General features: G+C 37.6%; 1 protein-coding gene across 4 annotated transcripts in view; it reads left to right on the top strand.

The window, feature by feature from the left end:
* TFG (trafficking from ER to golgi regulator) overlaps positions 1-26,081 on the top strand; it is a 39,441-nt gene continuing 13,360 nt past the window's right edge. For 2 of the 4 annotated variants that reach the window (XM_023212186.1, XM_023212160.1), the window contains exons 1-5: positions 23-416; positions 5,104-5,330; positions 11,402-11,485; positions 19,300-19,446; positions 22,940-23,104. In XM_023212186.1, coding sequence (XP_023067954.1) covers positions 5,147-5,330; positions 11,402-11,485; positions 19,300-19,446; positions 22,940-23,104 — 580 coding nt within the window. In that variant the 5' untranslated portion in view covers positions 23-416; positions 5,104-5,146. Of the gene's footprint in view, positions 417-3,172; positions 3,254-5,103; positions 5,331-11,401; positions 11,486-19,299; positions 19,447-22,939; positions 23,105-26,081 lie in introns of all 4 variants that reach the window. The other 2 variants (XM_023212169.1, XM_023212178.1) reach the window with 2 other exon arrangements.

Below are 26,081 nucleotides of genomic sequence, written 5' to 3'. Positions count from 1 at the left end.
CGTGAATCGGTGCAGCTCACGCTTCCTACACCTCATCATCCAGTGAGAAAGCAAGGCGTCTTCGGCAGAGGCAGCCGGGACCGAGGCAGCCGGGACCCAGCCAGCCCTGAGCCTGGCGCATGCGTCCTGGTGTGTCCACGCGCAGTAAGGAGGAGCGAAAGGGCTTTTTTTTTTCTTGCTCCCGCCTCTCTTCTTCCCCCACCTGCCACGTACAGAGCCCGAGTTCTCGCTAGGCTTGTTGGGTCAACGCGATTGGCCGAGGCCCGCGCGAGCCTGCGAGCGAGGTGCGGCGGTCGCGGAGGGCAACAGAGCGGGCAGTGACCACCGCCTCCCCGCGACGCCCCAGTCCAGTGGCCTCGCGTCGGCCCATTCAGCTGAGACCTGCGGAGAGGCGGCGGCGCGGCCTCCGCAAGCCGGTATGGCCACTGGAGACGGGGGTTGCGGCCGCTCTCTCCGAGGAGGCCGGGAGACGAGGAGGCGCTGTGAGGGCCTCGCTCGAACCGCCCGGCAACTGGGGTCGGAGGCGCTGTGGGAAGGGGCTGGAGGGAGGAGGGGGCGGGAGGGAGGACAGAGCCAGAGGGAGGAAGGGCGGGGCCTTGCATAGGGGGAGGGGAAGGGAGATCGCGGAGGGGGAGGGCAGAGAGGCAACCCCTGGCCGCGCTGGCCAGGAGGCGCGCCTCGGGGGCTCCGGGAGGCGAATGGGCCAACTGATGCCTTGGTGCAGCCTGTCTCCAAGGGTTTGGATTGAGAGGAGAGGGGCTTTGGGAGGTCTGGGTCGGCCGGCGCCCAATGCCCGAAGGAGCTCGGAAGGGTGCAGAGTGGCGCCTACGGGAATAAGTTGATTGGGGTCACTGAATTGGAGCCTCGTTCCTTGGCTAAGTCAACGCTTAATCAAGCGCCAGCTGGAGGCCCAACCTGGTTTTATAGTGATGATTCTAGCTAATTTTAAGAGTTTGCTTTGCTGGACACTATAGTAAGTATTTGAGATGCAGTATTTCATTTAATCATCACAAGGATGCCTCCAAATTCAGATACTGTTATTTTCATTTCGAATGTGTTGAAAGTGAGCCTTCGAGGACTTAAGATCACATCGCTGGTAGTGGGAATCTTTACCGTCTTGCTACACTGCCTCTGAGGCAGGGTTTGAGGCCTCTTGCCTTGTTTAGAATAATTACAGTTGACTTGACTTAGTGTTTCTTAGAGGAAACTATTCCCCTCAGGAGGTGCCTAAGCCACTGCCTCTGAAATTGAGCAGGATCTTACCCTTACAGATAGCAGAACCAGAAGTATGGCCACTGAACCTAGATCCTGGTTCAGGAGGAAGGGTTTTTATATGACCTTGAGCATGTCAGATTATTCCCAGTGCTGAGAAAAGCGTTCCTGTTGGAGGGTTATATTATACAAGTTAGAGGCCGAGACATTTCTGGACTTCAGAGGGGCCGGGGCAGGGACAAGATGGAAGAAGAGCTTGTTGTAGGACTCCTACTGGCAGTTCTAGGAGCTAGTTGTTAATTCCAGTCTCTACTTTGGAAGAGAAAACGAGTACCAGAATTCTGTATATGAAGTAATGTTGGGATGGGATTTCCCCTTGAGAGGAAACTTTTGTTGTACACTTATTTTTGAGATACTTTTGTGTTTACTCTGGGGAGATGACTGCACGAGCTAACGACAGCTTTAGGAAAGAAGCGCTGGTTCCTGGCCACAAGATGTTTAGAGTCAATGGGAAACACAAAAAGTGAATTTGCACGCAAACACATGGCAGATAGAAAGTATATGTGACTCTTTTTTTTTTTTTTTTGAGACGGAGTCTCGCTCTGTCGCTCAGGTTGCTGTGCAGTGGCGTGATTCCCGCGGCTCACTGCAACCTCTGCCTCCCGATTTCAAGCGATTCTCCTGCCTCAGCCTCCTAAGTAGCTGGGATTACAGGCACGCGCCCCCACGCCTGGCTAATTTTGTATTTGTAGTAGAGACGGAGTTTCAGCATGTTGATCGTCTGGTCTTGAACTCCTGACCGTGTGATCCGCCTGCCTCAGCCTCCCAAAGTGCTGGGATTACAGGTGTGAGCCACCGCGCCAGGCCTTCAAATTTTAAATCCATTGAAATTGGGCAACAAACCCGTACCCCAGTCAGAAGGACATACCATCAATTATATTCAAAGCTGGAATTTTTTCTTAATTAGGAGTGTGTCTGATGGAAGTCACTTCTAGCTACATCTTGTACAGTGTGAGGATCGGATGTAAAAACTGATCTATATTACAGCTTTCTTCTCCCATACTTCAAAAAATTTAAACAAAGTCTTTAAATACTATGTCAGGCACTTTTCTAGGTGCTGCTGGGAATAGATAATACCAGCTCACTGAGGCTAAGCACTGGCTCCTTTTACATTATTTCTGGTTTACACTTCTTGTAGAAAGGAGAAGGTAACAAATACATTGATTTTTTGAAAGGTCTTTATTACTCTTAGGCTGCCAGAGCAAACAAGATGGAATATTTACCATCTTGGTGAAATAATTATACTTTAGAGCTTGGCACATAGTAGGTATTTAGTAAGTAATTCCTGAATGCAGAAGGCATTGCAGAAAGCATTGCAGAAGGCGAAGAGTTGGTTGTATGGAGATTTCTGTTAATCACTGTCTTCATGAGAAGTCCATTGTGAGAACTGGCAGATAAAAAACTAACTGTATTCTTACTTTGCGTTAAGATAAGCATGGCATCTCTAGAGTGGAATGCAGTGCACTCTACTCTGCACTGACCTTAGAGTGTTATATTTAGTTTTAATGACCCATTTCATTGAAGATTTATTAATAAAATATCTGTTCAGAGCATGGTGAGGGGTCTAGAGATATTAATTTAAGGACTAGTTAGGTGAAAGGACGAAGGGTATTTATATGAAGAATAGTAGGGCATTAATATATCATATTCATATAATAGGATTCATGGCAGCTTTTTTCGAGTACTTGAAGGGTTGATATGCTGGGGGAGTAGGTGAGTGCTTTCACATACCCCGAAAGAATAAACAATAATTGCAGAGAAGTGTGGTGTTAATGAAATAACAGATTTAAGAGGAGGAAGCAGAAAGCTGCTAGTATTAAGGCAGGAAGTTGAAACTAGAATGTGGCCAGTAGGAGTTTTTGGACACCTTTAAATGTCTCAAATCATTTTCTTGGTGCAGGAGGAGGAAGGAGTTGATGCTTAAGAAATGTTGAGCGATTATAGATAACATTCAGGAACATCTTGGCCTTGAGAAGAAGAGGTATTAACCCATTATTTGATAAGTATATCCTCCCTTATTATCTAGCAACTATTTAACTTGCTAGAGACCTTCAACATTATTTTGAATTTAAAATTACACAATCGTGGCTGGACTTGGTGGCTAACGCCTGTAATCCCAGCACTTTGGGAAGCCAAGGTGGGTGGATCACTTGAGGTCAAGAGTTCGAGAACAGCCTGACCAACATGGTGCAACCCCATCTCTACTGAAAAAAACAAAAATTTGCTGGGCGTGGTGGCACATGCCTGTAGTCCCAGCCACTCAGGAGGCTGAGGCACGAGAATCTCTTCAACCCGGGAGGCGGAAGCTGCAGTTAGCTAATAGTGCGCCACTGCACTCCAATCTGGTGACAGAGTGAGACTCCATCTCAAAAAAAAAAAAAAATAATAATAATAATAAAAAAATACAGTCATTACAGGATAGTCATACTGAATAAAATTAAAGATTAAAATGAAACCTAAGGGAAAATTCTGTAACGAATCAGTGTTTAGTGGCTAGTTGTTTGACACTGTCTTATTCAATAAAATATATAGTCCAATCATACACACCCACCCAGGTGGGAGAGTTAGGGAGTCTGCAGCACAGTAGTGGACAGTCTTTAAACAGGTCAGGTGGGTGTTACTAATTTGTCCTTTCTCCTTCAGTTCCCCCACATAGAGAGGAAATTAAAGACATGAGATCTTTCTTAGAAAAACTTGAGGCTCTATTTGATTATTCACACATAACTCTGTCTTCAGAGTTAGCATTTAGAGTTTATAGGATAATAGAGTTTTGAAGCCAGTAGTTATTTTTCCCTTTATTTAACAGCTATTGGATGACTGTTGTCTGCTAGGCACTGTTGTAGGCTCTGGGAATATGGAAAACATAATTGTTTACTTCCTGCCATCAAGTGGAAAAGACAATAAAAAGTTACAAATTTTTGATGTCTGGTAGTGTTAAGTGCTTTGAAGAAAAATAAAGCAGAATAAGAAGATAATGACAGGGGAGCCATTTTAAATTAGATGGTTAGGAAAGACCTCTCTCAGTTAACACTTGATAAGGAATCTGAATCATATGAGGGGTATCAGAAAGTTTCAAGACAAAGGGAAGACTTGAAGTATGGGTATAGCAGGGGTGAGTGAAGAACAGAGGTAGGAAATGAAGTTAAATACTTGGCCAGGGAGTGGAGGCCAGATGATTTTATAGGTCTTGCTTTTTGAGATGAGAATGCATTGGAAGGTTTTGAACAGAATGATGCTAGGTTTTACTTAACAGCGTTAAGTGTGGTGGTGAGACTAGATTAAAAGTGGGCAAAGGTAAAAAGCAGGCAGACTGTTAGGAGTCTTTTCCAGTCATTTAGGCAAGCGATGATGGTGGCTTGAGTCAAGTTGATAGCAGTGAAGGTGCTGAAGTGGTTGGACCCCAGAGGTATTTTAAAGGTAGCGGCAGCCGTATTTTGTTGGCAGTTTGGATGTAAGGTTTGAGAAAAAGAGATCAATCAAGATTTTTTTGTCTTATACAACTCAAAGGAAGTAGGATAAAGAGGCCTATAGGAGAGGCAGTTTTAGGTGGGAGATCAGGAATTAATTTTTAGATATAGTAAGAAAAATCTAAATGGTAATGTCAGATGAACAGTTAAATATGAGAAAACATTATAGTAGACATAAAATAAAAGCTTATTTTATTATCCCTACAGTAAAATAATGTTGCCTCCAGACCATTTTAACATAAATATGGTAACATGGGGATAATGAATCTTTTGGAGGCCAGAGTTTCTTAGCATCTAATAGTAGCATTGCTCTCAACTTTTAAGGTATGTTTTGTTGTTTAGTTATCAAAACCATTTTTATCAGTCTTTCTCTAGAGTTGTATATATAGAACATCCTGGAGTCCACCATGAACGGACAGTTGGATCTGAGTGGGAAGCTAATCATCAAAGCTCAACTTGGGGAGGATATTCGGCGAATTCCTATTCATAATGAAGATATTACTTATGATGAATTAGTGCTAATGATGCAACGAGTTTTCAGAGGAAAACTTCTGAGTAATGATGAAGTAACAATAAAGTATAAAGATGAAGGTAAGAGTATTTTTAAAGCTATTTTTTAAAGTCCTTTTTTTTTTTTTTTTTAAAGAGACAGAGCCTCTCTTGCCCAGGCTGGAGTACGGTGGTGTGATCATAGCTCAGTGTCACCTCAAACTCCTGGGCTCAAGCAATCCTGCCTCGGCCTCCCCAAAGTGCTGGGATTATAGGCATGAACTGCCATGCCTGACCTTAAAGTCTTAAGTATTGTATGTGTTGTTTTGCCCATTTTTATTGGACTCTTTCCCGTCCTCTCTTCATGGTAGTTGAGCTCTTTCTTGTATTAAATGTGATGTTCATATAGTTACTATAATTCTCTTATCAGTTAAAAATAGCTAAGTGGGGCCGAGCGCAGTGGCTTATGCCTGTAATTCCAGCACTTTGAGAAACCGAGGTAGGCGGATCATTTGAGGTCAGGAGTTCAAGATCAGCGTGGCCAACATGGTGAAACCCTGTCTCTACTAAAAATGCCAAAAATTAGCTGGGCGTGGTGGCATGCACCTGTAATCCCAACTATTTGGGTGGCTGAGGCAGAGAATTACTTGAACCCGGGAGGCGGAGCTTGCATTGAGCTGAGATTGCTCAACTGCACTCCAGCCTGGGTGATGCAGCAAAACTCTGTCTCAAAAAAAAAAAAAAAAAAAATTGCCAAGTGGTTTATTAGAAGGGAAGTGTTAGAACATTTTTCACATACATTTTTACAAGCATTGTTTTCTCCTTTTGTCCATATAATTCTGGTTTCTTTTAGCCTAAAATTTTTTTTTCTATTCTTATTTCCCAAAATGAAAAGTTTTAGTGTGCATGGAATGAAAAAGGCTTTCATGGTCAACTAAGTATGGGAAAGCTGGTTTAAGCAAAGACAAAAGTGTTTCTTTAGGAGTTTTCAGATTATAATACGTTTATATACGTTTTCAGAAGTTTGTAGTATGCAGTGTTCCCAGACACATTTGTTGACAAAATTCTCTTTATGGAAATAGGTTTTGCATGAAAAATGTTTCAGCAAACACACTAAGTAGAATTATAATAGTAGACTATATTTCCTATTCTTTAACCTGCCTTCTTTGTTAACATCTCTGCTGAAATTTTTTCTTTAGGTGGTTACCAGTGTTTTTTTTTACTGTTGAACTTACTTGCAGTGTATTTAATCTTGACCTCACTATTTAGCACTGCTACCCACCCCATCCTTGTTTTTAAATACTTTTACCTCTTACCATCTCTGACACTGCTTAACCTGGTTTTCTTATCACTAATATGTTTTCTCTGTCTGTGTTAGGGTTGGCTTAAAGTAATGCCAGCAGATATAATAGAAATCTTAAAATCTGAGTGGTTTAATAGTTGAGAAATCTTTCAGGGATCCAGGCTGAAAGAAGCTGTTACCTTCAACACATGGCTTATAAGCTCACTATAGGCATTGACATTGGCGGGCAGATGAGTGAAGACAGAGTATGAAGGATCATATGGGAGATTTTACTCACTAGGCCTGATGGTGTGTGTCATGTCTGCCCTTATCACATTGGTCAGTACCCAGTTACATGGCTCTGCTAAGATGCAGATGGATTGAGAAGTATAGTCCCTGGCTGAGCAGCCACTTTGCACAACTTATACTGTGCAAGAGAAGTGTAGATCACTGGTGATCAGTTAATTGACCATCTAGCTAAAGGTATAATTCTCCTTTCTTTTTGTGATGTGTAGTCTAAGAGCACCCAAAATAAATTTTTGAGAGTTGCCCATGTTAAGAAACAATAAAGGATAGTACTTTTTTTCCTGTTTTCTTATGCTTATCATACCTTGATTTTCACCTCTGTAACTTTGAAGTGTGTGCCTTAATTTGATCAGTTCATTTTTTTTTTGTTTGTTTGTTTGAGACAGGGTCTCTATCATCCAGGCTAGAGTGCAGTGGCGTGATTGTAGCTCACCATAACCTTGAACTCCTGTTCCCAAGCAATACTCCCAACCCAGCCTCCCAAAGGCATAAGCTACCATGCCCAGCCTACAATAAAGATTTTAAACTTTTTTTTTTTTTAAGCAAAGTCCTAAGAGTCTTTTTTTTTAAAAATTTTGTTTTAATTGACAAATAATTGTGCATATTTATGGGGTATATAGTAATGTTTCAGTACATATAATGGGATTAGATCAGGATAATTTGCATATCCGTCACCTCAGATATTTATTTCTTTGGGTTAGAAACATTCAATATTCTCTTTCTAGCTATTTGAAATTGTATAACATGTTGTTGTTAACTGTAGTCATCCTATAGTGCTATAGAACACTGGAACAACTTCTATCTAGTTGTAATTTTGTGTCTTTTAATAAATCTCTCCCTATCCCTCTTTTCTCCTACCCTTCGCAGCCTCTCCTGTCCTCTCTTCTGCTTTTTACTTGTATGCGATCAACTTTTGTTAGCTTCCACATATGAGAGAGAGCATGTGGTATCCTTTTAACTTAATGTCTTCCAGTTCCATCCATGTTGCTGTGAATGACAGGGCTTCATTCTTTTTTGTGGCTGAATTGTATTCCATTGTGCATATATACCATATTTTCTTTATCAGTTCTTCTGTTGTTAGACACTTAGGTTGATTCCATGTCTTGGCTATTGTGAATAGTGCTGCAGTAAACATGTGAGTGCAGATGTCTCTTCAATATACTGGTTTCTTTTCCTGTAGTTAAATACCCAGTAGTGGCATTGCTGAATCGTGTGTTAGTTGTATTTATAGTGTTTTGAGGAATCTTCATACTGTTCTCCATAGTGGCTGTACTGTTCACATTCCTACCAATAATATATGAGTTCCCTTTTCTCTTCGTTCTTGCCAGCATTTGTTATTTGTCTTTTTGATAATAACCATCCTAACTGGGGTGAACCTCATTGTGGTCTTCATTTTCCTGATATGTGTGCATTTCCCTAATTTGTGATGTTGAGCATTTTTTTCATATGTTTGTTGACCATTTCTATGTCTTTTTTTGAGAAATGTCTGTTCAGATAATTTGCCAATTTTAAAATTGGATTGTTTGTTTTTTAGCTGTTGAGATGTTTGAGTTCCTTGTATATTCTGAATATTCATCCTCTGTCAGATGAGTAGTTGTATTTCCTCCTATTCTGTAAGTTCTCTTTTCACTCTCTTGTTTCCTTTGCTGTGCAGAAAAGCTTTCCAGTTTGAGATAATCATATTTATTTTTGCTTTTATTGACTGCACTTTTGAGGTCTTATTCATGAAATCTTTTCCCGACCTATTAAAGAGGTTATCCTTTTCCTAATGAGTGGTCTTGGTGGTTTTGTCAAAAGTCAGTTGACCATAGATAACATGGATTAATTTCCAGGTTCTCTATTCTGTTTCGTTGTTCTGTGTGTTCTGTTGATCTATGTGTTCTCTTGGTCAATGGGTCTGTTTTTATGTCAGTTCTGTTGTTCTTTGGGTCCATTTTTATGCCAGTCCGTGCTTACTACAGCTTTGTAGTGTATTTTGAGGTCAGTAAGTGTGACACCTTCAGCTTTGTTCTTTGCTTAGTATTGCTTTGACTGTCTGGGGTTTTATGTAGTTCTGTACAAGTTTTATGATTTGTTTTTAAATTTTTGTGAATAATTTTATTGGTGGTTTGATAGGGATTGAATTGAATCTGTAAATTGCTTTGAGTAGTTTTGTCATTTTAATGATATTTGTTCTTCTAATCTATAAGCATGGGATGTCATTACATATGTCAGCTCTTCAGTTTCTTTCATCAGTGTTTTTTTTTTGTAGAGGTTTTTCATCTTCGTTAAACTTCCTCAATATTTAAAAATTTTTGTAGCTATGGTTAATGGGATTGCATTTTTAATTTTTATTTTTTGTATTTGTATAGAAACACTACTTATTTTTGTGTATTTATTTTGTTTCCGACAACTTTATTGAATTCATTTGTTGGTTCTAAGGGTTTTGGTAGAGTTTTTAGGTTTTTGTGTATATAAGATTATGTCATCTGCAAACAGGGAAAGTTTGACTTCTTCCATTCCAATTTGGATACCCTTTGTTTTTTTCACTTGCATAATTGCTCTGGCTAGTACTTCCTTAACTCTTTTTTTAATTTTTAATTTTTATTTATTTTTTCTTTTGTTGTCTTGAGACAATGTCTTGCTGTATCTCCTAAGCTGGAGTGCAATGGCGTGATCATGGCTCATTGAAGCCTTGAACTGCTTGGCTCAAGCAGTCCTTGCAGCTCGGCCTCCCATGTAGCTGGGACTGCAGGCATGTGCCACTGCACTCAGCTTCTTCTTCTTAATGTTTATCAAAATGGGGCTCTCACTGTGTTGCCCAGGCTGGTCCTGAACTCCTGGGCTCAAGCGATCCTCCTGCCTTCGCCTGCCAAAGTGCTGAGATGACAGGCATGAGTCAGTGTGCCTGGCCTTTAACTGCCTTTTTTCACTTGAAGATGCTTTGCATTTGTCTCAAACTGACCTCATTGATTGGCTTTCTCTTAACTACCTTGTTTTTGTTTAGGTCTAAGGTCAGCAAACTTTAATAGATCAGAGATAATAACTGTTTTAGCTTTGTGGGTCGCATAAGGCCTTGGTCTTACCTTTTTTTACAATGTAAAAACCATTTTTCATTCACAGACCTATAACAACACAGGGATTTTGCCCCTTGGTCACAGTTAGTGGACCCTTAGCTTGAGTTGTAATTTGTCTTCCTCATTTAGTTACAACTTTGTATTTCATGATTTTTTTTTTTTTTTTTTTTTTGAGACAAAGTCTTGCTCTGTCACTCAGGCTGGAGTACAGTGGTGTGCTCTTGGCTCACTGCAACCTCCACCTCCCAGGTTCAAGTGATTCTCCTGCCTTGGCCTCCCAAGTAGCTGGAATTACAGGCACACGCCACCACACTCGGCTGATTTTTGTAATTTTAGCAGAGATGGGGTTTCTCCATGTTGGCCAGGCTGGTCTCGAACTCCTGACCTCAGGTGATCCGCCCACCTCAGCCTCCCAAACTGCTGGGAGTACAGGTGTGAGCCACCACACTCGGCCAAAAAGTTTTTGATTGTTTTGATTTGTCTCCCTTAGATTCTGTTAGTAGAGTGGAGGGATGGCTTAGGTGAAGTTCCTGCCATCGGAGATAACTCTGTTGCTGTTGTAGGATTCAGAAAAGAAAAAAAGTAACAGGAAGTTTTCTTTTTTTACATACATACTTTATTTTCTTTTAAAAATGTGTTTATGAAAGTTGAACATTAAACTGGTATGTTACGGGAAGTGGGTCTGGCTATAAGGAGCTAAAAACAGTTATAAAATTCTCAGTTTTGTCATCTTTGTCCAAAATAAATCCACCTAATTCGTGTTAAAAATAGGTGCAGCAGAGCATCCCAGAAGTAGTCTTGTGGCCTCCCCAGGACAGAACTCCTCCCCACCCAATTGTTTGTGAAGATACCCTGCAGAGGTCCCTGATGAACTCCTTGTCTCTGGCTGCTTTTTTATTCTTGCTTTCTTTAGAGAACATATTTTTCCCTTAGCCCTTTGAAAGCTTTTGACACATACAGTTGGTATGCTAATTATAGCATTCTTTATCCCTGAGATCTGGGGGACTTCATGGTCATAAATATGATTTTTCTAGGAAGAGTTAATTGTTTTCATCTTAGTATCAAAATGGTCAGTGACCTGAAAGGATTTACTATCCATTCATTAAAGCAGTTTTGCAACAGTAGTGTTTTACTGTACCTATGACTAAGATTTGAACTTTGGGAAACATTTTTATTTCTTGGTAAAATACGTAAATTTTTTGGAATGAAAAGATTTCAGTATAAACCAACAATTTATGATATTACTGTCTATGAATCTCCTCCTAGTGACTAGTAAATATTAAGGCACTTAATGCATTAACTTTAGCTATATTTTTTCATGTGGATATGTGTAAATACCTTGCCGTAAGAGTAATAAGCAAAACTGATTTAGTGTGTTTTTGAACAAATGTGTTTTTGCTAGACAAACGTTTAAAGTTTAAGGGTTTTATGGGAGAGTTCAACTATGTTCTACAATCTGCATTTTGGATTTTTAATTTTTACTAGTTTACTGCTTATACAGATCTGAAACTTTTTTTTTTTAATTCCAGATGGAGATCTTATAACAATTTTTGATAGTTCTGACCTTTCCTTTGCAATTCAGTGTAGTAGGATACTGAAACTGACATTATTTGGTGAGTAGTAAACTTTCTAATAAATTTACTATTTTATTCATTGTATTTTAAAGATGTTTGGCTTTTTTCCTTTTAAAGACTTAGGTAAGCAATAACTGATTCAAATATTATTACATTTATTTGTGTCCAGGTAGTTGTTTTAGGTTACTTGAAGCTTATGGCTATGTATGTTTTAAGCAAATGATGGAAGTTTAATTCAGTAAGAACAGAGTGTTAAGTATGTTATTGTTTTGAAATCAGGTATAACTTAGTTATCCCTGGTACAATATGATAGTTTTAGCTGTATTAGAATTTTTGAATTGTAATTATTTTCTTTCACATTACAGTATGTTGTTACTTATTCTCAGGGCTTAACATGTAAGTCTGATACTTGAAACCAGTAGTCTCCAACCTTTTTGCACCGGAAACTGGTTTTGTGTAAGACAGTTCTATGGACGGTGGGGGTGGAGGGGGGAGGTCAGCGGGAGAAGGTTTCGGGATGAAACTCTTCCACTTTGCATGTGCAATTTGCAATAGGGTTCACACTCGTATGTGAATCTAATGCCACTGCTGAACTGACAGGAGGCAGAGCCCACCACTTACCTCTTATTGTGCAGCCCGGCCCGGTTTGGTTCCTAACAGGCCACAGAGCAGCACTGGGTTGGGGACCCTTGCTTTAGACAGTATTTCCCAAGGAGTACTTAAAGATTAAAAATAGTTCTGATAAAAACCAATGCAAGACTAATTTTAATCTGTTAGATTTTTTCTTTTAGATCTTAATAGATATGCAAGGCAGAACTTTAAGGGACAAGATAGAAAAGATTACAGAGTTAAACGTTAGTGTGATTATGTGAAAAATAAAGTGTGTACGCTTTTTCCGGTTGTTTTGTTTAGTGTTTCATTTTTTAAAATTTTGTTGCATGAATCTTAAAGTTCAGTATGAAATACAATTATGGTCTACTGATTTAATTTGTATCTATTTCATCTTCATCTAGGAAGGATGAATATGAATAATCAGAATTTAAATGTTAAATAACAAAAACTGTGTAAAATTATTTAAAATAAAGGTATCTTTTTACAGTATTGAGTGTAAAATACTTAACTCTTGACTAGGCATAAAGCAGATTAGATAATCTGCAGACCCTTACTTTAAACAGGATCTGCTGGATAAACTTACAAATGTATTTTTTGAATTCTGTAACTCAGCTTGCCCAGGAAAGTAAGGGAAATATCCAGGTAACAAAAAATAGATGGAACTAAAGCCTGATGTACCAAAAGCTGAAACTTGGGGTGTTCTTGGTGGTGATAGTAGAGACTTTAGCCTCCATAATTTAAGGAATTGCCATCTGGTGTCTACATGGTGTAGGCCCTTGGTCCTAGTCCCTTAGTAGGCCATGCTTTCAAAAACAATATTCTAGAAAAGTCTACCTTGATACAGGAAAAGTCAAGGAAGCTTGACTCTTATACCTTGGGCCATCAGGGGCTTGGGAAGTGTCCCTTGAGGATTCATAATTGTGGTCCTTAAGTGAGCTGGGTTTAAATTTAAACTCTCCGTGTAGTTTGGTAACTCCGAAGCCCAGATGTTACCATTTTAGAAAAATCTCAGAAGAAAGGCCAAAATCTCTTTTGAGGGGTGTATTCTCAATCCAGGTCACATAGGTTTCTCACAGACAAAACTGTAAGACACACGAAACTGTCATGTAAGCAAGAACCACTGGACACAACTAATAGTAGGATTAGATTTTCAAGAACTTTTGTTAATATATGTGATAGTCTACAAAATTAAAAGTTATTTAAGACGTAAAAGAAGGAATAAGAATATAAAAGTGGCCAGGCGTGGTGACTCATGTCTGTAATCCCAGCGCTTTGGGAGGCCAAGGCGGACGGATTGTCTGAGCGCAGGAGTTCGCGACTGGCCTGGGCAACACGGTGAAACCCCGTCTCTACTGAAATACAAAAAATTAGCCAGCCGTGGTGGTGTACGCCTGTAGTCCCAGCTACTTGAGAGGCTGAGGCAGGAGAATTGCTTGAACCTAGGAGGCGGAGGTTGCAGTGAGCCGAGATCGTGCCACTGCACTCCAGCCTGGGTGACAGAGCGAGACACCATCTCAGGAAATAAAAAACAAAAAAACAAGAATGTAAGAGCAAGGTGCTATTGTGCTATGGAAAAAGAATAAATAGATTTTAAAAAGAACTTAAAGTAACTTGGAAATGAGAAATATAATCATTGAAATTAAACACTAAGTGGATAGGTTAAATACGTTAGTCATAGCTAAAAAGAGAATTAGTGAACTGCAAAGGAAATCCAAATAAATTACAGAGTAAAGCACAAAAACACAGGCAAAGAGAAGGTGAAAAGGAGAACATCCAGAATATTTCTATTCAGAGTTTCAAGAAGGAGAGAATGGGAGAGTGGAAACATGTTGAGGTAATGACTAAAGAAATTTTCCGAATTGTATAAAAGATATAAACCCTCAGATTCAGAAGGCACAGGGAGCCTTGAGCAGGGATAAGTAAAGGCAAATCCCCACTGGACATATTGTCATGAAACTGGAAAATGTCTAAGACAGAGAGATTACCTTAAAAGTAGCCAGAGAGAATGAGACTGATCACATATGAAACAATTAGACTGTTGGTAGACTTCTTCATAGTAATAATAGAAGCTGAAATACAATAGTATCACAGTTGCAAACAGTTAAGAAAAATAACTAGAAAAGTAGCATCATGTACTCCACTAAATTTCACGAATGAGGAGAAGTACAAATACTTTGACAGACTGAGAATTTACCACTCACAGACCCTTGTTAAAATAATTTTTAACAGTGGTCTTCATCAAGAAGGAAATTTAGTTCAGAAGGTGGTGAAAGATGCAAGAAGCAATGTGAGCATATAAACTGTTGCTTGATCCCAGGCCCTCAGTAGGGTAAGCTTTCAAAACCAATATTTTAGAAAAGCTTTTCCCTTGATACAGGAAAAGTCAAGGAAGCTTAACTCTTAAATCTTGGGCTGTCAGGGGATTGGGAAGCACCAATGAAATTAATGTGTACGTTTTAATGAGCATTGATTGTTAGAAAAATTAATAGTTTTAGGGAATAAAAACAATTTGGGACGAGAATACTAGGCAATAATATGTAAGAAAGGAAGGGATGATAGGAATACAAATATTTTAAGGACTCATTTGGGAGGAAGATTGTAATTAACTTTAGATTTTTTAAATTGCATACTACAAATGCAGAAGTATGTATGATATACATGTAAGAGTTATTATTGAAAAAATAGACATTGTCAGGAAAGGAGAAAAAAAGAAAACAAAAGCGTACCTGTTCAGTTCAGTAGAAAGTGGTGGCGGAATAAAAGAAATAGAAAGCTTAACAGATAGAATAAAATACTAATCACAGTACACAGAAATTGACTACACATATCAGTTAAAATAATCTCTTACTGGAGTTTAAAAAAAAATCCAATTCCATGTTACTTCCAAGAGACATAAAATATTATTATGCAAAGCTTGAGAGTAAGGGGCTAGAAAAAGAGACTAGACAAATGCAAAGAAAGCTGATTATCAGTAGACTTGTATAAAAACTTGAGTAGTAATAGTCACTCTATGATAATAAAAAGAATAATTCACTGCGACTGTATAACAATCTGAACACTTATGCATGTTAGCTTTAGATGTTTTCCCCTAAGAAAAATTGACAGAATGAAGATAAATCAATAAATTTATAATTATGGAAGAGCTGATAAATCAAGCAGGCTCAAACAGCCTTGGTCTTCTACATCTAGCAGTTAGGGAGAAATACAGTTTTTTGTTTGTTTGTTTGTTTGTTTTTGAGTACTCATAGTGCATTATAGAAGTTGACTGTAAATCAAGTCTTCCAGAAAATTCCAAGATATAACAGAGAATAGATATCTTAAAGGTCCTATTCTCTGGCCTCTTTAGAGAACATTGGACAGAATATGTAACCCAAATTTCCCTACTTTTGGCAACAAATACAGTTTTAAATAAGTCAAAGAAGAAATAATAATGAGAATTAGAAATAAGTAGGTAATGACTTCTGTGTAACCAAGTTTTTAGAGAATGCTAAAATTGTGCTTAGAGTAGTACTTACAGCCTTAGATACTTATATTAGTAAACTGGATTGGAAAGTTTTGAGTGAGGTATTCAAACAGTTACAAAAGGACAAAGCTCAAATAACTTGGAAGGAAATAATAAAGAGCAGACGTGAACTAGAAATCGAAATTGTTAGAATCAACAATTTTGAAAAGATGCTGTTGGCAAACCTTTATGAGGATTAGTTAAGGAGATACAAGGCACGAATAAGCAATATTAGAAATGAAAGGTTTATAGTAGAAACTTTAAAAATTTATATTACATATACCATGAATTCCTTTATTTGAAAACTCAGGTGACATGGACAATTTCTTAGGGAAATTTAATGTACTATTTCAAGAAATAGAAAATTTGATTGCCCCAATTAACATTAAAGAAATTGGACCAACTATTATACCAAATACTTAAGGAACAGATGATTCTAAATTATGCAAACTATTCAAGAGCATAGGCAAAGAGGGAATATGCACTAATTCATTTTGTGGGGTTAATATAACATTAACATATAAACCAGCCAGGGACTTATGATCATAGATAGAAAACATTAAGTAATATTTACAAAGCAAACTTATCAGTGAATATTAAAACACATCATTGTCAAAATTGCTCACCTAAGGAGTCTAAGATTGCTTTAAATTAGAAAATCACATGCTACTTTCTATATAACAGATTAAAGGAGAAAAACTGAATCATCTCTAGATAAAGAAAAGCCATTTATATCTCAATCATGTTGAAAAGTCATAGCAAACTATGAATAAAAGGGAATTCTTTTTTTTGAGACGGAGCCTCTCACTGTCACCCAGGCTGGAGTGCAGTGGCTCGATCTCAGCTCACTGCAAGTTCCGTCTCCTGGGTTCGGGCCATTCTGCCTCAGCCTCTGGAGTCACTGGGACTACAGGCGCCTGGCTAATTTTGTTTTTTGTGTTATTAGTAGAGACGGGGTTTCACCATGTTAGCCAGCATGGTCTTGATCTCCTGACCTCGTGGTCCACTCACCTCGGCCTCCCAAAGTGCAGAGATTATAGGTGTGAGCCATCATGCCTGGCCAAAAGGGAATTATTTTACCTCATGTGGGAGCATTTATTACATAGAACAACTGCTGTGTGCCTAATATAAAAGGATTATAAATGTAACTAACATACCAATTATAATTATATACAACGAAACATAGTTGGAATAAATCTAACAGTCTAGATTGTTTTGGACCAAACATAAAATTATTTAAAATCAAGTAGGGGAATGGGTTTTAAGGAAAGGTACTCTGGGAGATTTAATTATGTCTATGCTGCTTCATTTCTTAGTGGCTAGGAGGAAAGATGAAAAAAATATTAAGGTTTGGCCAGGCGTAGTGTCTCACGCCTGTAATCCCATCACTTTGGGAGGCCGAGGTGAGCAGATCATGAGTTCAGGAGTTCGAGACCAGCCTGGCCAACATGGCGAAACACTCTCTACCAAAAAAAAAAAAAAAAAAAAAAAATTAGCTGGGCGTAGTGGTGCACGCCTGTAATCCCAGCTACTTGGGAGGCTGAGGCAGAATTGCTGAACCCAGGAGGCAGAGGTTGCAGTGAGCTGGGATCAGGCCACTGCACTACAGCCTGGATGACAGAGCAAGACTCTGTCTTGAAAAAAATATAAATATATATTAAGCTTTAACAAAGATGGGTGTTTAGTAAGTTTATCTTGTTGTGTGCTTGAAATGGTTCATTAAAGTCTTCCAATTATATTCACATTAATGAAGATACATTATTATGTGTACTAGGGTTCTCCAGAGGGATGGAACCAATAAGATACATGGGAGTTTTTTTAGGGAGAATTGCAAGGTGATTACAAGGCGAAGTCCCATGATAGGCCATCTGCAAGCTGGGGAGAGAGAGAAGCTGATGCTGATATTGGCTCAGTGACTCAGTCCAAGTCCAAAAGCCTGAAAACCAGGGAAGCTGATAGTGCAGCCTTTGTCTGTTGCCAAAGGCCTGAGAGTCCCCTGAGAAGCTGCTAATACAAGCCCTAGATTCCAAAGGCCAAAACTGGAGTCTCTTGTCCTGGAGTCTGATGTTCAAGGGCAGGAGGAGTGGAAGCAAGCATCTGGCATAGGAAGGAGAGTGAGCTAAAGACCCAGCAAGTAAACTTATCTTCTTCTGCCTGTTTTGTCATAGCTGCACTGGCAGCTGATCGGGTGGTGCCCACCAACACTGAAGATGGGTCTTCCTCTCCTGGTTCACTGATACAAATGTCAGTCTCCTCTGGTAACACCCTCACAGACACACCTGGGAACAGTACTTTACCAATCATCTAGGCATTCCTCAATCTAATCAAGCTGACAACTAATATTAACTTAATTAATTTAAACTTAGTTAATTTAAACTTTTAATTGAATATAATTTGGAGCTTAGTGCTCTTAAACCCACTAAGTAGATAATAACAGATTATAGGCCATACTAGGCATGTAAGTGCAAGGTTCTTAAATGTTCTCGTAAGATGTATCAGTGTGCTCCAGAGACTACCAGGAGCACACCTGTAGTTGAATGAAGTTGGGTTTACGGACTTACTGCAGCAAGGGAGAATGAATACCGTGGAGAACAATAGGATGTCTTACAAATATGTTAGAAGAGGATTTTTTTGTTGGACTTGGGTTTGTGTTAGCTGATTTTGGATAAGGTTCAAGGAAGTACAACTTTGCATTGGATGCTCTTAGGAAGTAGAGATGATTCTATGATTGGATGTCTTACCAAATATTATCTAGAAGGTGAGAGGAATAAATCTTACTAAATCTTATCTGGAGGGTGGGAGGAATGAATTGAGGCTAAAGCTGTAGTTGGTAAAGCAGTAGCAGTCACTCATATTAGCCAGGATAAAAGGTTGTTTGGTCCTTTTTCTGGTGTGGTCAGCATTCTTGTTTTTGTCTGAGTTTTGACATGGTTATGGACCGTTGATCTATACAGATGATAGTCTTCTGTGATATTAGTGTTCTTTGAAATATTTATGTTCAACAGGAGAACACCACAGCCTACCTGTGAGTGCCAGGCCAGCTTCTAGCAACACTAAGGCCTATCTTACTGTACCAGACCAGTCTCTGGCTGCTAGGAGCTATTTTTCTCCTCAAATATTGGAGAAAAAACAGTAATACTAAGTGAAAACCAATAATTAATTGATGTAGGTAGGAGATTGTATTGAACTTCATGGCTATGCAGGGAGTATGTGAATTACTGGTGAGTTTTCTTCTAAAAGCTTATAATTGGTGGTTTGATTTTGAAACATATTTAACAAAGAATTGCCCTGAACTTTTATTTTCACATAGATGGCCTTTTCTAATTAGGTGCTTCAGGAGTTTGTATGTATGTATACTGGCAATGCGTAAAGCATTTTAGTTTAGTTTTTTAGTTTTTGAACTCCTGTCTTGGGGTTTGCAATCAGAGCCTTGTGTCACTTTTTTTTCTTTTCTTTTTAAAAATAACCTGAGTGTTGACAGTGTTTGTTGCTGAATGAAGGAATTCATTTTTTTCAGTCAACTAAAAATCATTTGGTCTGGCATCAAATCATTTGACTTTTTTTCCAAAATAAGTTATTAGCCATAGAGAATTCCTTTTTTTAAAAAAAGTTACTCCATTACATTGATACCTTGTTTTTGTTACTTTAAAGGAATTGTATTTATTTTTCCTTGTTGCATATTATTAGTATACTTATTCATGAACTTCTAATTTTAAGCAAATAAATGTTTTTATTTCAGTTAATGGCCAACCAAGACCCCTTGAATCAAGTCAGGTGAAATATCTCCGTCGAGAACTGATAGAACTTCGAAATAAAGTGAATCGTTTATTGGATAGCTTGGAACCACCTGGAGAACCTGGACCTTCCACCAATATTCCTGAAAATGGTAAACCCTGAATCCATTGTATTCTGATTTATTGTTCTTACGTCTTTTTGGAGGTTTGTAAAAACTCTTTTTAAGTAGGAGAAGGATGGCACCCCCAGTGTCACTCTTGTTCCTCTGCCTCTACTAGTATTTGTGTCTGTGTTCCTAAACCTTGCTGTTCATCAAGATTACTAGGAGGTTTCATTATACCAATTCCGGGATCTCATCGTAGACCTGCTGGAGTTTAGGACCTGGAAATCCCATTTTTAAAGTGTTTTCTGGGTGATTCTTTCACAACTAGTCTTAGACTTTTGGGTTTATTACACAGGTCAGTTTTCAAATCCCCTTGACACGTGAACCCTTTTTAGTATAATAGATAAGTAATGAACCTTGGGAATTGAAAATCATTTCATGAATATTACGTAGTGTTGGAAGTAGTTTTAACTAAAAATCACTTAGATTAGTAATATTCATTAAAAATGGTACATTGTAAAGTTGAAACACAATTTTTAATAATAGTTAAATAAAAACTTTTTTTTCCCGGTTTTATAGATGACATGTACTATTTGTGTTAAGATAAACCTGGAAGTATCGACATTTGGAACTGACATAATTTTGGGACCAAATGTATTTTAAAATGTGGACTGAAATTTAAGTATGTGTTAATGACTTGAAAGTAGAGTTAAAAAACTGCTTTCTTCTTTTAAGATTCTTAGATGTTGCTTTTAAAGAAAACTCTTATTATTTTTTACAAATTCTTTGTTTGCTTATAATTTTCATATGTTTAAAACTGTCCATATTGTAAAATAGTAATTAAAAAAGAATCTGGTCTGGATGACTACATGTAAAGGGCTTAACACGAGATAATTTTTGTGGATAAATGGCATGTGTTCTGTTTTTGGCCGTTAAATAATTTGGGAGTTTTTGTTTTCTGTTTTTATTTTAGTTACAATTTAAATAAAGACGTATTTTCCATCATTTCTCCCTTCCTGTCTTCTAATAATCATGTGGAATTATGTTAATGATAGATGGTTAATAAATATTTGGTGATTGATTAGTGATTTCTAGTTCCACTTCTATTTCAGAGCATAAGGGGACAATTTTTCTAGAAGAGTTCATAGATGCGGACACAACATTTGCATATAATTTCAGGGGATTTAACCATCTGCAAAATATTAAGAAATGTAGATGAGAATTTAACCAGTATAGCCAGTACTGTTCAGAAATTAGCTACAGTGGCCCGCATTCTACTCTCAGGAATGGATTTATGAATTTTTTGATTTAGGTGAAACTTTTTCCTCACCTCTTTCTTGCTACTGTTTATACTTCATTCTTTGTTTCTGTATTTTTATACATATTATGGTTAGCTTTTTACCTATGTTAACGTAAAAGATGTTAAAATTGGTTTCTTTTCTGCATCTTGGAAGTCATGCCATGTGTTGTTTTCTTGTATGGCCATCTTCTAGTTATTGTGTCCTGTCTGACGTATCTGATGATAAGATGATATAAGAATAATACAATCTGCATTTTATGTTTAGAGATATTTCTAATTTAAAAAAAAACAAAAACAAAAACAAAAAAACCCTACATCAGAAACTGAAATCTAGTCCACAAAATGAAATTGCCAAATCAGCTGTCAGTGCTATTTAGAACCTGTGGATTACCCTCACCAAGAAATGGGGCCGCCTGTGGTCTTCAGCTCTCTCTTACAGCGGTTCTTGGATGCTTGTTTTCCTCCAAGAGGCAAATGATGTGTAAACTACCTTAGATAGAAGATTGACCTGTTGGCGGTATCTCCAGCAGCTAATGGAGCAAGTAGTAGGACATATAGTGTGTTTCCTGATCGTTTTGGTTTGTGATAAGTGAAAAGAGGCATAGGTAGTGAGATGTGAAGGGAAACAATTTGTAAGACTGACCTGGTATGCTCTTGGGATTAGAGGAAGGAACTTGGTAGGGAAGGTAGATAACTGGTAGATGTGTTTTAAAGGAATACTTCTAGGGGTTTTCCTTTTCCAAAAACTTAGAAAATATTAGGGTAGCCTGGAATCGTATGTTAGGAATGAATGAGCTGCCAGCCAGTGTGTGCTATGGGTACTTATATTCCGTTTAGCACTTAGTTTTTTTCAGAAGATACATTTTGTATTGATTACAGGAGTGATCTAAGAACAGATGTTCATTTACTTACTTGGTAACAAAAGTGATAATCATTGCCCCTTAATTGAGTAAATGGTTAACAACAGTCCTTTTGTTTACTTGTTCGTGTGTTTTGTTTGTTTTGGTGTCTTTTGTATCTTGGACTTGGATTCCTATTTGTAAAATGTAGGTTATTCTTGAACTCTTTCTTTCGAAAGACAGTAGTATAAATGCCTGTGGAATATCTTAATATCCTTAGAAGAAAAGCATGATTTTAAATTTAACCTGCTCATAATATTTAACATTTTGTTTGTTGTTGTTATTGTTTTAAATATTTTATTATAGAAAAGTTTAAGTATATACGAAAGTAGACATTATAATGAATCCCATAAACCCACATACAATTTCAACAGTTACCAACTTATGGTATCATATAATTATGCTACACACATTTCTACCACTCCTGTTACCTAGACTGGAGTGCAGTGGTACGATCTCAGCTCACTACAAACTTCTCCTCCTGGGTTCAAGTGATTCTCGTGACTCAGCCTCCTGAGTAGCTGGGATTACAGGCATGCATCACTGTGCCTGGCTAATTTTTGTATTTTTGGTAGAGATGGGGTTTTGCCAGCCTGGTCTTGAGCTCCTGGCCTCAAGTGATCTACCCACCTTGGCCTCCTGCCGGGATTACAGACATGAGCTATCACACCCGGCTCCCCTCCTGTATTATTTTGATGCAGATCCCATATACATCGTTTTATCTGTAAGCATTTGAGTAAGTATTTTAATAAGTAATACATATTAAAATAGAAGGTAGCAAATTCAAAAATGTTTTTAATGTGCTATTTATGGAAGATTATGAATTAATTATTGTTGGCTTGATTTCCATGTAATTTAATAGTGGACCACTAGACAGTAAAAATGAAATGTAAAATTTGAGATTATAACCTTAGTTAAGTTTCTTTTTATAAAATAAAGCCTTGGTTCCTATAATTGTTATTTCCAGAGTGCCCAGGGGGTATCTGATACTAGGATATAGGTCATTGGGCTCCAAAAAAAACCAAAACAGTAAAATGTTTCTCTTTATCCAGGAGCTTGTATTTTTTTCATCTAATATTTCTTACGAAAGGAGGTAAATAACTTTTTTGGAAAAGCTGTTGTTCATCTTCTGTTTCTTTTTGCCCTCTCCTCCCTGGTACTAGAAGTAAAAATACAAAAAAGTATAAAGAAAGTAAAATGATTTATAATCTTATATTCAGACATACTTAACATTCCAGACTATCGTTATACACACACGTTATTTCCCTATCTTGTACGTTTAGGCCTTACTGAGTACAGATAAAAAGGAAACACGTTTTTGTTTATTCCTCTCTTCATGCAGATACTGTGGATGGTAGGGAAGAAAAGCCTGCTTCTGATTCTTCTGGAAAACAGTCTACTCAGGTTATGGCAGCAAGTATGTCTGCTTTTGATCCTTTAAAAAACCAAGATGAAATCAATAAAAATGTTATGTCAGCGTTTGGCCTAACAGATGATCAGGTTTCAGGTAAGTTAGTTTTCAACTCCTTTATACCCTTCCTTTCCTTCATCTTTCCTTTCTTCTCTTTCGTTCTTTCTTTAATTGAAGAATAACTTGGATATGGTGAAGTGCACAAATCTTAAGTGTTCTGTTGAACAAATTTTTACATATTTGTACACTTATGTAAAAGACTAACTAGATTAAGATGTAGATTACTTCCAGTACTCAGAAAGCTTTCTTATGTCCTCTCCCCAACAGTAGCACCCTCCCCCTTAAAGAAAAACCACTGTTGGGTTCAAGTAAATTTTTGAAAGTAAAATTTAGAAAGTTTTCAAAAATCTTTACTATTTTACAATTTGATTAGTTGCAGTATTCGAATTATATTTGATTTGTCTTTTCTCTTAGAAAAATTGAAAATTATATGTAGACTTTCTGGTTAAATTGCTTGAGTATAGAGTGGATTTTTATATAAACAAATTTTTAACCTTAAAGCAGTACCTATATTGTTTTATTCTTTTTAACTTTTGGTTGTAATTTCTTCATTATTTTTTCCCGCTTCTTTTTCTCTTTTCGGATTCTAGTAACATACATTGGAGAGCTTGATACTGTCTCATGGGTCGTTAAGGTTCATTTTTCTTCAGTCTTCTCTGTTCTTGAGGTTGGGTGATTTCTGTTGAACTCTTCAGGGTCGCTGTGATTTCTAATATGCTGTTGAACCTTTCTAGTGAATTATTTAATTGTGCTTTCAGTTCTAGAATTTCCACTGAGTTTTTATAGTTTCTGTTTTTCTGTTGAGATTATTTTACATTCGTTAAGACTACATTTTCCTTTAATTGTTTGAATGTATTTATGTCTGATTCTTTAAAAATATTTAGAATAGCTGCTTTAAAATGTTATCTGCAACATCTAACACTTGGACCCATTTGGAGTCAGTTTCTATTGACTGGGTTTCTGTCCCCCACACACACTCCCCAAGTCCAGTAGGGTCACATTTTTCTGTTTCTTTGCCTGTCTAATAGTGTTTGGTCGAAAACTAGACATTCTGGTTAATATGTTGTAGTGACTTGGGATTCTTTATATTCTTTTGAGGATCTGGCAGGGAGTACATTTGTGTGGACTTTATCAACATAACAAACAGAAAAGGGCTCTCTAAGAGAAAGAAAAAGGTATTTGGGAATAGAGCATTGCGTTGAAAATATGCATGCGGTAGTAAACTATGCGTATTCAGTGAGGTAGAGTCAGGCAAAGGTTTTTAAAGGAAGAAATGAGGAGAAAACGTAATTGTTTTGAAATAATTATTGTTGGCTACAAAGATCATTAGCAAGAGTGATGCCAGTCTGAGGTTGGACAGGCAGTTTCTGGGCAGATGTCCTCACAGTCACAGAAGTATTGATTTATTTATTTTTGCAAAGTTGTGATGGCCTTTGTGTAGGCTTGTGATTTTTGAACTCTTTTGTGATAGTTTTTCTAAGAATCCTCTCTTCATGGCCATATCAGAGTTTTTTATATTTTTTAACATTAATGATTTCATTTTGGTTTTGATAACTTTCACATACTCAAAACTACTCCTTCTTTCTCCCTATGGTGTATAGCAGCTGATATGTATGCTCCGTCCTTTCAGCTTGCTCCAGGTGCTGCTTTTTCTCTGAGCCTTCTTGAGATACCCTCCTCCACTCTCCCAGCCCTACAGTCAGCTGGGGATTTGGGCAGAGTATATATACCTAGATTTTGGGTCTTACCCTTTCAGTGCCACCCTCACCTCAGGGATTTTCCTCCTAAATCTTCAGCTGCTTGTCCAGCCATGAGGTGGTTAACACTGTGGTTTTCTGCCATTGGAGCTGCAGAGGTCAGCGCTTTTAATTCTTATCCATTCTAGTTTTATTGGGGTAAACTCTGGTGTCTGGTTGACTTTCAGTTATTTCAAATAGTTCTTTTGTTCATGTTTTTAGTTGTTACCTGGGGGAGAGTTTATCTGATGGATTTACTTTGCCTTTATCAGTAGTTGGAAATGTATATAGTCTATTCATTTTGTATTTCTTAGAGACTTTCATGAATTACTCACTAAATAAAATTGTGTGAAAATCTGATGAGGTCAGACTTTTAAATTTTGATTTAAATGTACTGTATTCCAGGTAGAATAATATTATTATGATTCACATTATTTGAAGACTGTTTTTCTCACAGCTTTGTGTGTTGAATTATAGTTGGAAAAACTGTACGCATGGCCAGGATACTTTTGTAGTTCTTCAGGTGTGATGTGATAAAAATATGGCTTATTGCAATAATGAATGTGGCAATGGGAATGAGGGATAAAATATTACAAAGATGGAATGAACATTAACTGTCATAAATTACATATAAGGGAGGAAAGAGGAGCCAAAGTAACAAATACATGTATATTTAGGCTAATAATGTGGTATCTTTTATAGGAAGAATGTGTATATGTATTTATCTACATAGATATAAATTTAAGTAAAATGGTGGTAGATAGAAACCATCATCGATTTTATTCTGGCAATCATCAGTCTCTCTTGCATTACCACTATTATATCCTAGTTTAGGTTCTTATTAATACTTGGACTGTCAGCTGTCAACTGTGCCTAATACTGTGGTAAGTTCTGGGGATACATCAGAGCAGAAGATAGAAAGCCCTTAGAGAAATTAGTCTGCTGATAATAGCAAGTACTTATATGGAACTTTCTGAGTAGTAGTCATTTTTATAAGCTTTTGCTGTATAATTCCTTTTATAAGCCCATGCCATAAGCTCTTGTTAACTCATAATCCTCACAATAACCTTATGAAATAGGAATTAGTATATCCTTTGTACAGATGAGGAAACTGAGGCACAGAAAGAGATGATGTAACATCTCCAGAGTTAAACAGCTAGTGAGTGACAGCACTAGGATTTGAACCTAGCTAGTCTAGCTCCAAAGCCTATGCTTTTAACCACTCTTCTGCATTGCTAAAGCAGAAAGAATTTAAAGGAATAAGACATATTTACATT

This window comes from Piliocolobus tephrosceles, chromosome 2 (genome assembly GCF_002776525.5).
Source record: "Piliocolobus tephrosceles isolate RC106 chromosome 2, ASM277652v3, whole genome shotgun sequence".
In the NCBI taxonomy this organism is placed as follows: Eukaryota; Metazoa; Chordata; class Mammalia; order Primates; family Cercopithecidae; genus Piliocolobus; species Piliocolobus tephrosceles.
This window is presented reverse-complemented; position numbering and strand designations above follow the sequence as displayed.